General features: G+C 38.2%; 1 protein-coding gene across 1 annotated transcript in view; it reads right to left on the bottom strand.

The window, feature by feature from the left end:
• The window catches only part of NOX3 (NADPH oxidase 3), a 38989-nt gene that overhangs the window by 9992 nt on the left and 8717 nt on the right, over positions 1-20280 (bottom strand). Inside the window, exons 5-10 of the mRNA XM_017821969.1 lie at positions 17363-17508; positions 14122-14303; positions 11625-11754; positions 8384-8476; positions 7056-7309; positions 3559-3721 (exon numbers count right to left, since the gene is read on the bottom strand). Coding sequence (XP_017677458.1) covers positions 3559-3721; positions 7056-7309; positions 8384-8476; positions 11625-11754; positions 14122-14303; positions 17363-17508 — 968 coding nt within the window. The remainder of the gene's footprint in view (positions 1-3558; positions 3722-7055; positions 7310-8383; positions 8477-11624; positions 11755-14121; positions 14304-17362; positions 17509-20280) is intronic.

Here is a 20280-nt window from a genome sequence, read left to right as displayed (position 1 = left end):
CTGCATTCATCAACTTGATGGCTTGCCCAAGTAAAGTGTCTTATATTTTGCAAGTGCCCTTTTTTTCAAATTGAGTTAGATGCAGTATTCCTATTAATCAGATCTGTAATGCAGGGGTTTGAGTAGTCACTTATTTCTGTAATGCTCTGCTCCCTTCCAACTCATGCATATTTATCTTCTGGTTTCCCACATCCTGAATTTTGTACAACAGGCAAGAGCAAGAGCTCTGATACATCTTTCCTGTAAGGTGAAAGAACATACTTTGTAAATCAGCTACTCTCACGTGGAAAGTCATTAATAATTATCTGTTGATGACCATCCATCTCTTTCTCCCTGCTCCCTGAAGGCACAGTTGGAGCTGCAGCCAGCTTTTCACCAAAGGGGTGTAAAAGGTGATGAAGCAGAGGATGCAGGGAGGTACCCTCATCCCTGACTCTTGCTACTCCCTCTTAGGCATGACTAGTCCCTGCAAAACCATCTTACACCTGCAGCTGGGCATCTCCCAGCAAACATCCAGCCCTCTCTGCTTTTCAGTATACCACATTATCTTGGGCTGTAGCATAGAAAGAAAAAAATCCTACATCTTCTTCAGTGTAATTAATTGCTCCAGCGGACCACTCCAGGTAAGGCACAGGAGTGCCTGCAGCCTGGAGCATGCGGGAGATGGGGGTTTGGCAGCCTGCATGTGGCAGTGACTTAGAGCTAGGGTGGCAGCAAGCAGCCTTTCATATAAATACAGGGCAAGGTTCAAATTCATATCCCTGAATTTGAAGCAAGAAGCCTAAAATGTTCTCAAACACAGCTTAGAAAGATGGTTACATTTGACAGCAAAAAGAGGCCAGGTTTTTAGGTCTTCAAGACAGAATTTCTGTAGAGAAGGCTGTGAATTGGGGCAGAGCTTGAAGCAGAAGTTTGCCTCAGGCCCGGCAGTCGGTCTCAAAGCAAATGGAAGAGGCTGATTTTGTTTTCTGCACAGTATGTAGCCGAACCTATTGTCTAACGTGCTGTGGTTTACTACGGTCTACACAGATTAAAAAAGCAATTAGACTAATTCATGGAAGAAAAATCTGTGAAGGGATATTAAACACAGAGGTACAGATCTTCTCTGAAAGCATTACTGAACTACAAGTCATTCAAAGGTGAGAAAGTGGCCCTAAAAACTAATCACCATATGATTTCTCTGGTCTGTATACTTTTCCCAAGGTGTTCATGAAGAGACACTGTTGGAGACAAGATACTGGGCTAGATGGATCTTTGGTGATACTCTGCAGGACCTTCGTTACATCTTTTGTAGGGAAAAGAAAGTGGATGTTTGCTAATATTAGCGTCTGATGAATCAGTACAGTTTTATCAATTTCAGCAGCAATTGATCTGAAAAATGAGACCACTAATGTGAAAAAAACCCATATTATGCATAACTAAAGCCAGTAGAAACTTTCCAGCAATGACTAGTAGTAGTGCTCTTCCTCATTGCAAAAAAATGATAGGGAAATGAGGGCTCTAAGGCTATTTAATTGTGAAGAATCAATTAGATAAATGTGTACTCCTTTTGATTTGCTGGGTTTTTTAAATTATACAGCTGCAGACATTATGGAAGCTGTGAGTATTTATATCTCCACTGTATGTGGGCAACACTAAGAAATATTAGTTCAATAAGCATAATGATAGCTGTACTCAAATCAAAACGAAGTTGTCAAAAAAAAAAAAGAAAAACCTCTTATTTATTTCCTTAATAGACATTTCTATGGTACTCATCATGGCAGAAAGAGAGTGCTGAATACTTTGAGGAAGATTAAATTATTTGTAATTATACCACAAGTGGAAGCTTTTAACCAATGGAAAAAAAGATGTGGAGCTACCCTGAGATTAATCGCTCTCACTGAGATGACTACTAAATTTTTTTAGGTAATGGTGTGAACTTCCCCAGGACCTTTCATCCACACTTTCAAAATATTTTACAAGCACTGATGAAATTTAGCCTCATAACACCTGTGAAAAATAAGCATCATTATTCCAACTGCACCAATAAAGAAGCCAAGATATAAAGAAAAGATGTAGAAATCACGATAATCTTGTATTTCAGAGGAATTCAGAAAAACTGAACTCTATAGCAGAAAACCATGGCAGAATGCACCATGCATTTATCTTTGCAGGCACACTTACCCAAGATTCTGCCTAAGCTATGAATGAACACCCTCAGGTATACTATCAATGCATATTTAAATTCTGTTCTTTTCCCCTTAAGAGATCAACAGCAATGAAAATAATAACACTTTCACTTGTATATATGTAGAATATATATAATGTTCGTATGTAAAGTGTATATACATATACATAGCTCTGCTTCCAGTGGAAAAGATCATTCTGGTACAACTGTGGTGTTTGCAAATACACTTCTTTTCACATATAGCACATATTTCCATTTTTATTTCCCTCCGTTCTCAGTGCTTTTTCTGCCTCAAAGATTCCCCCTGGCAATTTGAACCTGTCCTCAACTCCTCAGTTACTAAAATCCCAGATGCTTTTTCAGTGGCAGCTTGTCATTAAGATGCCAGTTTTAACACTCTTCCATTTAAAAAGATCAGCCCCTTGGTCCTGCAATCAGCTCCATATGTATTGACCCTCTCAGAGATCTGTCCACTCCAACGCAATTTCAACAATTGTCCTTAAATGTGAAATGTTGAACGGTTCCTGATTTAGCTTTTACATTGGAAAATGAGCTAAAAGAAGCTGTAAGGCCCACAAGCTACCACTTGCCATAATGGATATGGAAGAGAATGTTTAATGCTGAATTTTTTCCTCTGTTATCTTGTTGTCCCTCACCTCACTTCACTCATTATCTCTTCTTCACCTATTTTCCCCCAATGCTGCCTCACATACCATTAGCAGAAGATGTATAACAGGTTAGCAAATAAAGAGTATGTTAATTGGTGCCACCCATGTCTTATAAACCAAATTATATTTTTTCAACAAAATAATTAAAGTGGTTTGAGGTGGTAATGTGCATCTTGATATATGCATCTCCTCCAGACCTTACATGCCCTTTTTTATTCCTTCTGTGCTGGCTAGTATTCTGACTTTGCAATGTAAGAAAAGCAGCTAATGGTTGCTGAATGCAGCATTCTAGACCAGGACACTCAGCTGAAGGACCCTTGTGAAACTTGCAGCTGGACAAGGAGCAAGTGCTGCCCTTCACTTCTGACGGAGATCACCTTGCAAGGTTTATTTTTCGTAAGAAAGAGGGTAAATTTCTCTTCTAGCTCTCTATCTGTCTACCTATGAAAGACATACCACATTTACTTCCAATTTCTATTGAAAATCTGATTCTTCAGTTTTGCCGAAAACACTGCAGCTGGGACTACCTTCTTTCTCAGGGAATGACAGTGAATTCAGGAGACTCTACCCCAGAACAGTTTCTGAAGCAGCTGGAAAGTGAGTGACTGCTTCTGAGAGTGAGTTAATACACTCAGGTGAACCTCTAGCTCTGAATTGCCTCTCTGCCCTGACTAAATAGGTGCACTTGTGGAAATTTTAATGAAGAAAAAGTTTCCCACCTACCTTCTGCAGTGCCAGTACTGTGTTAGGGTTGCAGCACTTGTACCAAATGGATTTTAAAATAGAGGCAAATGGTGTGACTCCAATTCCTGCTGCAATGCACACACTGACTTGGTAGTGAAAGATATCTGTGGTTGCAGATCCATATGGTCCATCCACAGCCAGTCTACAGCAACAAGACATTTAGTCAAGGGTCAACAACACATGAAATGGCAGAAAGGTTAACATTTGTTGGGCTACATATTTTCAAAACTGAATTTCTGTTAAAATAAAAGAGAAAAGGCATGTTTAAGATGGCATAGAAATTGCTCTTACAAATACATTTAATTTTCATTGGGTGCCATTTAATAGCAAAGCAACTGTCTTTTCTGAAATGAGAGAACAAGAGCACCCATGTGGATTTGGGGCTTGGCCATCTATTTAAGCATGCAATTGCAATTTTCTGGCTTTCTGGATTGTGATTAGTCATATAATTGCATGTCCAAATTTAGCTGTGGAATTTGCATATTTAATTACGAATTACTGAAAAGCATCCTGTTTTAGAGCTTTATTTGCTATATTATATATATCAAAGTAAAGAGGAACAGATTATATTAATAATTTTGAAAGGTTCTGTATTTGAGTTAAAGTAATAACAGAGAAGGCAAGAAAGAGGTCATTGTATGCAGGGAAACTATTATTTTCTCAGCTCTTATGTATTTCAGGAATACATTTTTGGCAATAATACTGTACTTAGTATCTGATGTAAAGGCAAAATGTGTAAGGGGAAATGCTTGTTTATGCTACTACCTCCTATAATCAATGTTGCTGATGCCAAGGAATTAATTTTGGTCAAAATTAGAGATGAAAAAGATTATTGAGTAATCAGATTCATTCCTTTAGCTACATGAAATGTAAATATGCACAGTACTTTGTAGTGCTCTTTCCAGACTGTTTTTATACAACATGCATGCTCTGGAACATGGTTTCACTAACACTAGTCCTTAGAAAAAAGAAGTTCTTCCTTTCTTCCTTTCTTCCTTTCTTCCTTTCTTCCTTTCTTCCTTTCTTCCTTTCTTCCTTTCCTTTCTTCCTTTCTTCCTTTCTTCCTTTCTTCCTTTCTTCCTTTCCTTTCTTCCTTTCTTCCTTTCTTCCTTTCTTCCTTTCTTCCTTTCTTCCTTTCTTTTCTTTTTCACTCTTTCTCATTTAATGTTGTTTTGTGCTCTTTATTGCAGGAATCATCCTTAAAATTCATCCTAAATACTAGAGCCCTGAGCTTTTTGAACACTCAAAACTTCCTGTCAAATATGGTTCATTTGTGGTATATATGTAAAATGCCTAAGAAACGCTTTTAGGTAAGTTTCTATGTAGTGAGCTTCGGAGCAATTCTCATTGTTGTCAGTAGATAGAGAAAAAAATTGATCTGGAAGGAATTTCAAGAGATTGTCTAGTTTGTCTCTGTGCTATAAGACAGGTTCAATTATTTCCAAATCATTCCTTAGAGAGATTTGTCTAGTAAGTCTGCTCCTAAATCCTCAGGTGACCAAGATCCCATCATTGGTTTGAATGCCTTGCTCAGTCATAGCTAGAGAGCTTAGCCAAATAAAAAGCCTTAGAGAAGTAAGGAGGAGAAAGAGAAGAAGGAGAAACTGAGCTTTGCAACTCATTCATTTGATCTAGAGAGAAGGGAGTAAGGTAGGAAGATAGTAAACAAAGTGACAAAAAAAATATTATGTTTTCCAAAGAGGAGTAGAATATGGGGCTATAAACTCTCTAGGTATGGTTTGGATTGTCCATATTCTCTTAGTTCATGTCTACAATTTCATTAGAAAAAAAAATTATACTTTTTGGGAAGACAGGAGAAATATTTAGTTTTGAAAAAGTATCCTTAATGTATTCTATGATTATTTTTAGAATTTACGCATTTGCTGATCAGCATAATTGTGTAGTACTCCTGACTGTAACAGAAATCAGATTTTGGGACAATGTACTAAATAAGCAATTAAGTGAGCCAAAAGCCTGAAGAGGCATAATATGGAACTTGATTATTTTCATGGGAATAGTCAATTCTATGGTCTTATCTCCAAAATTAGACAGAAATCACAACTAAATGTCTTTGCTACCTATATAAATGCATGTGTTATATTTATTTTATATTTATTTTAATCTTTTTTATTAATTAAAAAATGCATATTTTAATTTTAGAACCTTACCTAATCATTCAGTTACTAGTTCTTCTGTCCTCTGCTCAATTTCTGCTGTATGTTATTTTTTAGTATAGTCACCAATTTGGTGTTTATCTTTAGATATTGAAACTTGTGAAAAAGACCTGTTTTTTGCTTTATTGCTAGCTTAACTATTGAATTATTTCTTTTAGTATATTTCAAGAAAGCAACTGAATGATGTCATTAGTCACCCTAACAAGAATAAAAAGAAAAGTCTTTGTATATGACAGTGCTGTTAATTTCAACCCTGCATTGTGGCAAGCAACATTTTATAAGATTTTTTTCTTTTCTCATTTTTTACACTTGTTGTCAATCGCTTTGAACTATTTTTGCTCTAGTTCTGCTGAAATAGCATATTTCTCATTCCAGTTGCCTTTAACAAAGGCATGGCTTTCATTTCTAATTTTTACTAACAGATATGCAAGGACTGAAACAAACTTTCTTCTCTGTGGCCACTCTCTAGTATACCCCTGTAGCTCAGTTGTGCCTGTAAGCTTTGCAGGGAGAAATAAGTCCCTCTGGTCTCAGGCCCTATACACTCCATCAGAATTTAAATGATCCTGTGCTAGTCTCTTCTTTGCTTAAAATCTCCCCTATTCCTGCAAGTAGTGCAGGAGTAGAGCTACATGGTTTGAATCCATTACACATAGAGCCAGAGGCTTAGCTGGTTAAGTCAGGATGACTCCATTAACTTCAGAGGATCCCTACTAACTTGCAACAACAAAGCATGAACCTTTGCTTGTAGTAAGATGACACAGATAACAGAATGTGAACACAAATAACCTTTATAAAGTAAAGTAGGGTTGAGGGAGGCTATTGAAAAGAAGTAAGGTTCAGGCAGAAGTGTCAGGGACTATTTAAGTAACTGAAAGGAAAAAAGGACTGGAATTTTGGATGGCAGGTGATGGGTGCCATCAGAGCATAAGCATACAGGCACAAAGCTAGCAGACAGCTTCCAGCATCATTTTAATTCACCTATTAAACACCTATTTGTCAAAATAGGTATCTTTAGGTGTAGATATAGATGTTAGAAGTCTAGATGGTAGCAACAGAGATAGAGATATTAATAGGGACTTTAAATCTTGGATTAGTCATCACACATTGGTAGCTGCTGACCCCAATTCATAGCTGTTTATTTGTGGGTTTTTTTTGGCATAATGTTGTATTTATGGACCCGAAGTACAATCTAATACTGTATTGTAAAGAACATACACAAAATTAATTAAAGTTAAAATGTTAACATTTATTTTAAAATGTAGAGGTAACATTTTAAAATTTATTTTTTATTATTCAAACCTTGGTAACATCCACAATTCCTTGAAAGCCTTTTCCTCTGCTCCGAAGGCCTTGAAAAGGGCTGCAGTCCAATCCCCGACAAGGCGTATGTGAACACTGAAGTAGTCCTCCTCAGGAGCTGAGGTGAGGGTGAAAGGGTGCCACTCCAGCAGTGAGACAGATGGGCACTGTAGAAAGATATATTGACCAGGTCCCATTTTAAACCCATGTTTCTTCATGTGAAGCTCAAGGACTCCAGAGGAATGTGTCACCACCTAAACAATAATAAAAGGACCTGGTTTATTTTCTTTCAGAGGAATAAATGTTTGTTTTCCTTAGGTTACAGGTGACTTTGCAATCATGTTGATGCAAATTGGGATGCACAGTGATTTTTAACCTGCAAGTTGCTGCCCAATAGCTTGAGAGCATGTACAGTATATATGGTGGAGCAGCTTGCCTTCCGAGTGTAAGAGGGAGAGGAAAGGTTGTAGCAATTCAAAAATTTGTCAACTTTCTTAGTATAACCTGTGCAAAAGTATTTCTTAATTGATTAGAATAATCTCCCAGTTTTACTCTCATGTAACACCTCTAACATTATGGAATTATGAAGAAAAAGGCAAGATGAGCTCAATTCTAATATACTTTTATAAAGTGGTAATCTCAGGTAAGCAGCAGTTTTATGTATCACACATAGTATATTGAGATTCTCAGATCACAGCCACTCTGTGAAATCAGCAGCAAGACTTATCCAACCTGCTGTTCCCCTCACACAAGATACATCTGTTTCTGATCCCGAGCTTGATAGGTGTGGACTCAGCTGCTTCAATAGCATCATTCTACATCCATTCTGCTGTGACTTACATAGGCCCTTGGCACATAGAGATATTTACAGCTGGGAGAAATTGTTACAGTAGTATTAGTGAAGCTTCTACTATATATGTTAACTGATAATATAATCCTTCATCTCCTTGGGAGCCTCCATATTTTAAAGTAAAAACTGTGTACTACTGAAGTCGAGGTCGTCTCTGGCATTAACTGCACTGGAACATGGTTTTAGTTCATTGAAAAGAGAGGCCCTCTGCACAAATATTTGTGTTATGGTGGTGTAAAGTCTCGTACTTCATTAGTCAAGTTTGGTTCCATATGGAATACTCTTATGGACTTGCTTTTGGAATAAATGCAAAGCCTAAAATCAATACTTGGCTGAAACCACGGTAATGATGGAAGAGTTGCTGAAGCTAGGAGTGAAAAATGATGTCCTAATATAGAAAAGTTACCTATAAATGATAAAGAAGTCATTGACATAATGTTATTTTCCTTAATGCAGACATGCAAACTATGTTACATACCTTAGTAATGACCACCTCCTGCTGAAATCTCCAAAGCCTAACAGTTCTTTCACAGATATACAGCACCATAGGGCTTAAAACCCACTTCCAAGCCTGTAGAAAATTGTGTATTAAAAAAACAACATTTATTTGAATGTCTACAAAAATACTTTTCTGGTTTAAATCAGCAGGTAACCTAAAATGAAATTACTTGATTTTCTTCTGCGATTTTTTGGTTTGTCTTTCTCAGTAGAGTATTTTTGTTGCTGTTGTAGCAGTTCTGGCTTTCTTGTGGAACAGACATATGGGACTCCCTCACAGACACACCCCAAAAATGATGCTAACATCTATCTGTACTCTAGCCAAGAAGAGTCCTTTAAAATCTTTTCCAACTAAAAGGAAAAATGATTAATCTATTTAGGTGTTACATATAGATGTCATTGGACTTGAAGCCGTACAGATGCATACATTTATACAATATTACCCATAGCCTTGCTGTTTTTCTTCTCTTCAAAGTTTAAAGTATTTTGGAGAGGTCAGATAGAAATAACTCTTACTATCAGCTGTGAGTTTTCTGATGGTGCATGAGAAAATGTTAAGTCCCAAATATTCAGTTAGAGGCATGGGATACATTTCCATTTAATCCATTAGTCAGCTCTGTATCAATAAGTGATTTGATTTTTTTTTTTTTGATCTAGGATACTAAACTGGTCATACTTTAAGTATTGCAGATGATTGCTGTGCTTATACTTGCTAATCGTATGTACTGATCACTGTAACAATCAGAGATTCTTGGCTATTCAAGTATACTAGCTGATGGTTTCACTGAGTTGCACTGATAGCTAAGATAATTAGATGTAATTGAATCTTCATGATTTAAAAATAATCTTTTTTTTTTTTTTGCTGAGAAGAGATACTGTTTTATATCCACTTTTGTCAGTTACACGGCTCGTTCTAGCAAACCAAATACTCCACAACCACGTAGCTTTTAAAATCTCCAAAGAATAACTTTACTTGCTGAAACATTGACTTTGCTCCACAAGCTGGGTAACAGAGGTTATAAAGTATGTTTTATGAGAAGCAAGCCGTAAAATTATGTGGCTTCCTTAGAAAGTGCTAAGAGGATGGAGCAGCAATTTCCCAAGGTTAAGTCTTGAAAATTAAATTTAAAAGAAACCTGCATGATTTAATAATGGGAAGAAACCAGCATAAGCCAAAAGATTCTCAGTTAAAGCAGAAACTCAACATATCTGTTGTCCCTAAATACTACAGGTGTCTCTGCACAGTGGGTAATCTTATGTTTTGAATATATTTGCATATATCAAGCAACAATAATGATGAGATCTTTTTCCTCCCTTTCATTTGTGCTACCTGTAAATAAAAGCACGTGACAGGAATGATAAGGTTGCAGGCTACCCTGTGCGAGAGCTCAGCTGATATTTTAAATGTGCCATTATTCCAGTGCAATGGAGCATTCAATCCAAGATGTCTTTTGGCTAGGTTGGGACAACAGAACATCCACCAGGAGCGATAGGCTCCTAAGAAACATGGCTCTGGCTGGCTAATCAGGTCATTAGTATTCTTGCCCAAGTAGTGTTTCCTTCTGTAATGAGAATGAACTGAGATGGGGCAGTAATGGCTCAGGAGAGGCTATGAGGGTAAAAGTTAGGTGCCCCAGGTGCAAGAGAAGTGCTTCATCGCCCTCAGCAGGAGCCAGATTGGGCTCCTTCCTACCTAGTGAAATATGAAGCAGGGAAGCAGATGTGGCATGACTGAGAGAGAGACTCCAGCATGGTAGCCTCCCCCAGGACGATGTGCGGGATGTGCACTCCTGTCACTTCACACAACCCCAATTGTGCACAAGGCAGTCCCCTCCCTGCTCAGTCCCACCTGCGCCTGCCCCTGCCAGTGCTGCAGAAGCCTTACCATGGCTTTTTAACCTCTGAATAGATTTCTGCTCTTTATCTGTGGTGTCTAGCAGGTATCACACCACAGCACATTACCCATCCAGCAAGGCACTGTTCATATAGATGATCTATATGCCATATAGTATTATTACAATTCATTTAAAGTAATGTGACTTTTCAAGTATGGCCCTGGGTAGGCAGGAAAGTGTGACAAAATAGGTTTAACACAGAGAAGTGGAAGTTCTTTCCAGCTAGTTTTATGATAATGAATGTCAAGACATGCTATTGGAAGCAGGCTTGTGTCTGTATTCATGGTGTGCAGCCATGTATTGATTTTTATGGTGACATTGTAGCTGAAATTTTTAGAGAGGCATTCATTTTCTCATTAATATGCAGGTTGGATAGTGGCTAACAATAGTTTAGTTTAAGAAAAATCTATGTCAGCCGTTAAAAGAGCTACCAGACACTGAATGCTAATTTTCCTCCTTTAGGATTTCTTTTGGTATGTTTTCTCTTTTTGGAAGAAACAACAAAAACTTGCATATGAGCAAGCTAAATCTTGAGCTGAAAATGTTGAATGATTTTGTTTGTATGCAAGACATCTGACATACTGTACAAATCTGCTACTTAATTACCCCCTGTGGATTTGCAATCTTGTTCTAGCAAAACCACCCTTCCACGGGACATTTTTCCTGCCTTTTGCCTTTCCCTTTCATAATTCATTGTTTCAAATTCTCTCCTTTTTACCTAACTTAAGACATCAAGGCTGGACAATATGAAGCGTGTGCCCCAAAGCAAGGACATAATTTTCTCTCCAGCTTATTCTCCCTTGGTATTTAAACTGTCCATACTAAAGTACTATTAGTTAAAATAGTAATATTAATTTGCATCCCTAGCTTTACAGTCCCATTGTATTTCCATGTCTCTACCCTCATAAGGTTTTCTCTTGGAGGCTATCTTTTGTGCAATGAATACATCAAGGATATTGGTGATACTGAATACTTCAAAATAAATGTACGCAACAGATTTAAATAGAGAACAATACTGGTATTCATACCCTTCAAAGAGAATGTTCACTAACTAAAGGGTCTTCCAAAAATAAAAATTAGTATTAATGACACCAAAATTGTATACAACACTCTTCATCTGTACCTGTCTATATTGATTATAAAGGAGGTTGGGATCACTATCTTAATGTATGGGGAGAAGTCATGGAACAGGAATGTGAAACTACTCTCTAAATATGACACTAAGTGCCAGTCACTGGCATACGCTCCAACCCCCTGCTTCCTAAGACATTTAGCCTCCCAAGGAAGGACATAAAGTTAAAAACAGAAGACAAACATCACTCTTACCACAGGTTTATTGCCGGAAAACTGAGGCAAAGGGCACTGAGTGGCATTCTCCCATTCCCAGTAGTGATCTTTACAGTAAGTGACATTGTGAAGCAGCAGACTCTGAGGCGTCTGACCTCGGACAAGCTGACTTAAAACAAAAATGGTCATCAGTGATATGCTTCTTTCCAAGGTCTCTGTGCAACTCTAGGTTTTGCACTAGTAGTCAAATGCCAATTGTGAGATAAATGAGAGTTCAAGAACTGGCCATTTCAATCCTGTTCTCTCTCCTATTCAAATTACCTTTCCTTTAGTTTTGCCATGACTTTTTGACCAAAGGTAAGAACTGTATTATAGTATTAGTATACATCAGTGCAGCTGAACTGCAGAGAGTCCTTGCATAGGAAATGTACATTTTGCAGTATGTGGCAAAATTTGATTTCGAAGTTCTCTGGAGCAGGCTCTTTGACCTCTGTATTTGAGCATCTGGTATTGTTTAGTAAAATGATAAAATTTAATAGTGACAAACTTCTCTTTCCTTTACTGCTTTCTAAATGCATTTTTAAAAGCTACAAATAAAGCTGGAGGAGTGTAATTAGATGTATACTCTCAAAACATATTAAATTCTAGCTTCTTTACTTCTGAGAACGTTAATGATGTGAATTTTTCCAAAGATATCAATCCTGAGTGTTCAGTTTAAATGGGTTTCAGCTGGTGTTGATTATGGTAGAGAAGGAAGATTTTTATGAGGAAACCCTGGTTTTTTTCATATTGTTTCTCTCAATTTTCCATTCCATACTTAGTTTGGCTCTGCCACCAATTCAGACAGAAACACAGAAAAGTAGGTAGGCTTGAGTGAGTTTTGTTTCACCACCTGGGAAGGACAAAGAAGTGGGAAATGGATGAAACCTTGGGTTTTGACTCCTTTTCATAAACAAGGTAGTGGTAGGTACGTGCTGGGACCAGAGGAAACTGCTCTATTGCAGTGCACTCCCAGCCTGGAACAAATAGCTCATTCATTGAATGATATTGGTAGGGCTGTTAAATAAGTGTCCACTTTTCAGGGAAGTCTCTTGCTGAGGAATGTTGTTCAGCTAGCTAGGTAAAGGGAGCTTACAAAGCTGAAGGTTTTAAAGGGTTCATCATGGTTGTTTGAAGTTAGATTCTAAAAGCTCTGCCAGAGAGAGAGGACAGGGGATTATTTTAATCAGGCTGGGATACAGTTTACAGCATTTGTTTGCAACTCTGCCTCACAGTGTTTGCTGGCAGCTCTGGCTCTGTAAATTGACTAATTAATTGGGCCAGTTTCAGGAACACTGAGAGCCAAAGTGGATGTGGCAACTCCCAAACCACAAGGAAAGAGGTGAGAAAAGTAACACACCACAAAATATTGTACTGGCCTGTTGCCTGCCTCATGGTGATGCCATCCATGTACCTCCAGAAAACAGAAACATGCACACAGTGCTGTGGGTTTGAAAGTTCCTCTGTGTCAAACAGTAACGGTCTGTATGTGTTTTAGTGGTGGACAATATAACCTGAATGTGTGAAATAGATATAAAAAGTGTATTATGATAACAAGGACAGGCTGATGGGGTTTTTAGCAATCTGGTCTAGTGGGAGGTGTCCCTTCCCATGGCAGAGGACTTGGAGCTAGGTGATCATTAAGGTCCCTTCTAACACAAACCATTCTGTGCTTCTGTGAAAACTGAATGACTGCCCTCAGATCTGAAAAGCTTTACTACTGATTGCAGCCATGTGTACAGTAGCTAGTGTAATAAGTAAGCAATGGTAAAATTTACTCGTCAAAATATATATATTGTATTTTCTGTATATTATAGCTAATGCCTGGTTGGGACTAGGGAGTTGTAAGCTGCGGAATAGTTAACTGCTGTATTATTATTATAAGTTGACTGTCCTGTAACTGGCAGTTCCCTACCTAGTTGGCAAAGATAGAGTATTCTGCTTTACTGAGCACGTATACAATATCCTGCTTTTCTAAAAATATTGTCTAAGTTACTCATTAGAAAAGAAGAAAAGAACAAGGATCAGAGGGTCAAGGATGGACATGATAAAGAAGAGCCAAGGAGAAACATCTGGATCATCCCATATTCATATTCAGCTCCTTCCCATATTCAGCTCCAAGGATATTGGGCTAATTAAAGCTATTGATGGAAAAGTCCCTGGCAATTGAAATGGGCCTACAACAGAACCAACCAGAACGAAGCCCACGAACCCAAGCCCAATCAAGAGCTAACAAGTGACTATGGGAGGGGAGTTGGAAAAGTATAAAAGTTGCTGTTTGTTTTTATTGGGCTTGTGGGCCGGTGGGGAGCAGGGGTCTCTCCAGGCCACCCAGCGTGCTGATTTGCTTATCTGCACTTCATATAAATCTCACAATAAATTTTGCTGCTAAATTTTGATTTGGTTTATTTACCTATAACACTAGTAAGCAGGAAAAGATCTGTGTTTCATCTCAAACTGTGTACATATACCCCATGTAGTTTATGCAGACACCTACCCCATACCATGGATTATTAAACCAGTGAAGAAAACCAAAAAGAGGTGATGGGTATACCAGAACACCTCATAGCATGACCTTCTGATGAGCTCAGTGGATGAAGTCATTATTAGAATTAAAGCCACAGTTATCACAACTCCAGTTATTCCAGCTATGGTGGTTAGTACTTCTCCTGTTGTGTTCTAGAATAAGAATACATTATTAGTATTAGTACTAGTAGTTATTGTTGTTATAATTGTTATTTTTATTACTATTTCTTTTACTGTTACTATGGTTACTGTTGCTGCTATTAGATGTGATGGCAAAATCTAAGATACATTTTCAGCATAGAAACAAAACCAGAACAAGACATGGAGGCAAGACAAACCTTCATTTTATCACAGAACAGCACAGAAAACCATCCCTCTGCTCCATTTCCACTCAGGCTTATCCCAAACAGATATGCAAATGTTTGCTGACCCTTATTTGTTTCAGGAATTGAAAGGAGGAAATTAGGCAGTCTCATAAGGACTTTTATCAATTTTGTTTACATAAAAGGGCCTCAGAAAAATAAAGAAAAATTATTAGGGAAATGAAGAGATTAGACCTAGAAATGTAATAAGCAAAACAGCATTAGAAACCAGCTTATTCATGTGAGGGGGTTAAAGTGAGATGCTAAGACACCTGCAACCACAAAGGTGGGGAACTCTTTTGTGCTTACTTTACTTCAAAGTAAGGGTTGTAGCAGCCCTGAAATGGTGCACAAAAATGGCATACTCTCTTCTATTTAGACAACATATCTTGTTTACTTGTTCCTTTCATTTATCTGGAGATAGATTGCATAATACTTGGGTTTATTTTTTTAATGACATATTTATTTTTATACTTTTCAGTGATGAAATGTTAATATGCTGGGCTAGAACAAGTTCCTGTTCATGACTCACAGACATCAGCACAGGTCTGGTACATCTGTCTAAGCCCACCAAAATAAACTAAAGTGAGAGTGAAGGGGTATTTTGAACACAACAGTCAGATGCTGATTGCAGTTATAAAGTGCGCATTGTGAAGAACGATGATAAAAATCTCACATGCAAGATGAGAATCAAACTAAATGTGCCAGCAGAGTGTAAATGAAGTCCCCATTTGGCCTGCAAAGCATGTATATCTGTTTTCCTTGTGCTGATGCACAGGAATGCAGGAGCTCAGCATGTCTTCTGGGTCCTGAGTTGGTTCTACAGCTTAATACACTAGGAGAAAAAAAACCACCCTATATTGTACTTGTAAAGTGCACTTATTTGATATGGAAATCCTAGAGGTGAGAAAATTCCACAATGCCATTTTTACAGTCACTTTTTACAGTAAAATCATTCTTTCAAATGTTCACGCTTGACAGCACACAGTACAGTTTCAAATTGGTACCTGTGAAGAGTGTGTTCAGATCCTATTACATACTAACAGGATTGATCTAGGTGATATTTTGAACATTTCCACTACAGTGGCTAGTTTGAATGTTGAGATGAAACAAGGAAAAATGTCAGAGACACTTAGTACATTACTTCTACGGGACTAGGATGAAACTGAAAAGAAAGCCTGAGTTGTTGATCTCAGAATTTATTCTCTGAAGTTAGAAGCAATCTTTGGTTTCCTTTCCTTCATAATTTATGAATTCTGAGTGTAGCTACTGAGACACAAGTGGGTGATAAAAGAAATATAAATATTAGAGGTTAGAGTAAAATATAGGCTGTAAATTGAAAGGTAATTGTGGAGTATATTACTGGGAAAGGATCTCGAAAATTTCTAGCCTACCTCCTCAAGGGTATTTAGGATCTTAATGCTAATTAGAGGTCTACCTCACAATTATATCACCATGGGAATGCTCAGTGGAGAAAAAAATGCATACTGAAAGATGGTAAGTTCCTGTTCAGAGCCGTGAGCTTTGTTCTGCTCCTGAGGATCATGTCACGTGCATGCATTGAAAGTGGTCACTGGGTGTACTGAAAGACTGTGCAGCTAAGCCCTTAGCTTGGTGTCCTCTTTTGATAAACCTGACTACTTTGTCTGTACTAACATGGAGACTTTTCCATTCATACCACTGACTGCATTAATTTGCTTGATTTTCTTCAAATTTGAGAATTGTTTACTTGTTTGCCTTGAAAGATGAAAAAACCCACACTATCTAAACTGGAGAGGAACTAAGAAAAAGCAGAACAAGGCTTGCATCTGGAAAGTACTATTGAATCCTATTGAATGGCTGTACAGCCACTTTGTTTCTTGTTTCAGTGGAGAGCATCCCTGGTTGACAGAGCCCACCTCTGTGGTGTTCAAGTAGTCCTTATTTCATACTGACTATGTGGAAATTTTCTAAAGAGCAGAAATAATATTATGGGCATCTCACTAGGGCCATTTCAACCCTGGAATATGTAACAGTATGCAACAGGATACACAAGGAAACATATAACATAAATGTGATGTGTACTATAATGGAATAAGGAAAAAAAGCTTATTAACTTTTGCATGGTTTGCATGCCTACCATGGAGAAAGGCTCTGCTTTTTGTTATATTATAAATATTATAAGGAAGAGCTTATAATGCTGTTGAGGTGTATCCAAGGAAGTGGACAGGAGGCACAGTCACTTCTTTCCCCAAAGGAAGCAGAACCATTTATTCACAGGGTTGAGAAACCAGTAGTCCTGCTAGGCTCTGAAGAGCACACAGCAGCACCAGCTTCCCCCTGCACTGCTTCCTATACGCAGCAAGCCTCTGCATGGTTTTGAATGTGCTCTTTCCTGGGCAGCCACACTCTACATGTAACAAGGCAGAATCAACCCCCAGATTGCAAAGATGCTGCACAACCATGGGGAGAGACAAATAGTAAATGTGAAAAAAAATACTGTGAAGTGCTATTGCTGTTTGTTTTTTTCTTTCTGAAAAAATGTTGTGTTTGTTCCATGTATTGATAATTGAGTTTTGAGGTTTTTTAAAATTCTTTGCAGGTTCATTTAATTGCCTACTATTCACAACGCTCCTTATCCTCCCCCCACCAGCTGCCTCCTGACAAACTAATTAAAATACTGTAGACATTTCTTTGAGCTGAGTAACCTGAAAATTGCAACTCTGAGTAAGTGTTTTCAGCTGAAATTGAGGTTAACCTTTGGCAGCACCTTCTCGCTCTGGTTAAAAGGCTTTGAAATACAGTTTTACTGACAATAGAATCCACAGAGGAAAACTTTGTAGATGAGAAAACCAAAAAGTGACAGCTTACTGTTTCATAGGTCCTGATTGGGTTCAAGTAGCTTTCATTTGGGCTCTTGCCAAGACCAGAAAGTTTATTCCGTAACTCCCCAGCTTCTTTTGACTGGCTAGTATGATACCGCTCGATGTTGATCAAGTGGGCAACAATATGGATGGCTGCATGAGAGAAAGAGTAGTGTGAAATTACAGACACACTTGTATGTGTCCACAGCTCCAGAAGGAGGTTCACTATGCACACTGTGAGCTATTTGAAAAGCTTGGGCATAAACTATGAATTTTGCTTGGGTTAAGCTGACAATAAAAAGAGAATTTTATCAAATGCATGTCTAATTTGAAGCAACTGCTTCCCATTGGAGAGGACCAGCTCCAACGTCACCTCCCAGGTTTACAGTCAAGTGTCCTGCAGTCTTCAGTGTCATCACAAGGGGCCTCTTGCGAGATAATGTAAAAGTGTGTGCCACTGATTTTGAATTGTTCAAAATTAGGTAAACTGATTAAAATTCGTGTTTTTTTATTAATATACTGGAATGTGCAGTGGTTTACCCTTGCTACATGGGACTGTTTTAATCATGGACCTGTTTGCAACTTGCACTACTGATCTTTAAGAGATGCACTTAAAATCCGTTCCCTATTAACAAGTAGCTTTAGCATTATTTTATGTAGATGGAGCCTGGGGAAGTCACAGGAACTATGATTTTAAGAGAGAATTGCAAATCACAATGTTAGATCTGATTTGTCCTGAGCATCATACATTGCCTCTGTTTCTGGCCTACTCCCAAAAGGTATATGAAATGGTCAGTTTAGAAAAATGCCTCAGACTGAAGTAAGAACTCTCCCATAATTATTTTCCTGGGTGGAAACAGGATTATTTCAAGAGTGGAAAAGGAAGAAATTTGTTTTATTATTGGCTAACATAGATAAAATCACAAACAAGATAGGTACAGAATTTCATTTTTCAATATGAGAGATTCTCAAATCCATTACAGGAAAGCTGTAACTAATGCAAAATATTAAAAGCCAAAGGATGAAAAAATGACAATGAAAAATAATTATATGTTTACAGCAGAGCTATTAGGATATGCTATTTCTAGTTCTTATAATTAGCTTGCTGTTATCATCTCTCCTTCAGTGGTTATCTGTTTCTGTCCCTGACTATTTAAAAAAACCTTTCTAAAAGGCAGCATTTGTAGTAAACCAAATATGATCTGCTTCCCTGAACAATATTCTCTCAAGAAAGATTCTTTTTTTCTCTTTTCTCCTCTCTTTTCTCTCATCTCTTCTTTCTTCCCTTATTTTCTTCTTTTTCCTTTTTCTTTCTTTCTTTCTTCTTCTTTCTTCTTCCTTTTTCCTTCTTTCCTCTTCCTCTTGTTTTTTTCTCCCCTTTTTTTTAATTGTAGCTACATGCATGAAAGTAATGTCTTACTGTGCTAGTCACTGTATAATCATGGATGAAAACACAGGATTAAATGCATAAGGACTTTGGTATTGCTAAATCTTTTATGTGCCTACCCACTTACTGAGCTCCCTCATTCTACGTGCTGGAGTCCAGCTCCTCTGCAGCACCTGGGGAGAGCTGTGTGCATGGGAATATGTGTTAAGGTAGGATGCTGTCCATGGAANTTTAAAGAGACAGTGCAAAAAGGTAGAACATTGCACTCTTCCCCCCACCAGTAGGTTATCCCAAATGTCCAGGCTGGAAAGAGACTATTTGCACTCTGTACTTATGTGGTGATCCTTCTAGAGCAGTAGATGTGCTGTCGTTGGTTGATTGTCAAGGTTGCACTTCATCCAAAATGTCATATTAGCTTCGGGACTCCGCGTTGCCACTCATTGACACCTGCTTCACCTCATTGCCTCATGCTTAGACATTTACTGGGAGATGAAAGACCTACTTTAAAATCCTAGTTACATTAAATTTAAAGTAAGGCTTTAAACCAAATCACATGTCCTAGTCACTGGGCTGACTGATTATTCTCTTTTGAGCTGTATCCTGATGAAACCCATAATAAAAATAATCAAATATTTATTGACACAGTCATCCCAAGTGAATATTCTGAGCACCCAAACTGCAAAATCAAGCTCCTATTTTTTCTGAATCTTTGGCCCAATAAATAATAAGTTATTTATACAGGCTGCAATAGCTTCAGTAGAATAGAGACTGAATCCAAATGGGTATGAACTGCACAGAGATAAAATGAGCTTGGAAATTAGAAGACAGATTCAAGCCATCAAAGGAATGAGACTCTAAAATAACCTTTCAATAAAGGGGATAATGGGATCAAGCAATCTAAGCAGCTTTCAGCTGAAGGTTGGTCATTTTATGAAAGAGTGTCTATGATGTGATTGTGAGCATCAGAGGGTATTGGATTCAGTGATCGGGCATGTCCTGCACACGCTGTTACGGATAAGGTGCTGTATGTGAAACAATCTGGCTAAGCATCCAGTGGAAGATGCTTCCCAGAGTCTGCACATGAGGGTGCTCCCAGCACCTCAGCAGCTCTGAAGAAAGGTTACACCAGACCACAAGCAGTGAGTGAGATGTGTGAGTTCTGACTGTCAAAACCCAAAAGCTCAAGAAGCTCTGAGCTGCACGGTTTAGGTGGCAGCTGTGTGGGGGCTGTGGCAATCTGTTCCCCAGTGTACAACTGATGTATAAGCAGTATATAAACACTGTTGATGTATTTAAGTGTAACAGCACTTTCAAGTGCTGAGTGGGAAGGGAGGAACTGTTGCTACAAGGGTCTTCTTTCAGAACAGATGTGTTGGCCTGGTAAGGATGTTATCAGGTCCCGCTGGAAGGGAACCAAGTCATTGCTTTATGAGATCCTGATTTCTTTGACATGTAAAAGAGCTCACTTGCAGGACAGGAGTTTGGAGTAACAGACTGCTGTCTTTGGTAAGTTGTGGAGTTACATGCTGAACATAGTC

This window comes from Lepidothrix coronata, unplaced genomic scaffold, assembly GCF_001604755.1.
Source record: "Lepidothrix coronata isolate B3197 unplaced genomic scaffold, Lepidothrix_coronata-1.0 Scaffold94, whole genome shotgun sequence".
NCBI lineage: Eukaryota > Metazoa > Chordata > Aves > Passeriformes > Pipridae > Lepidothrix > Lepidothrix coronata.
The sequence above is the reverse complement of the archived record's forward strand: the minus strand, read 5'-3'. Positions and strand labels throughout refer to the sequence as shown.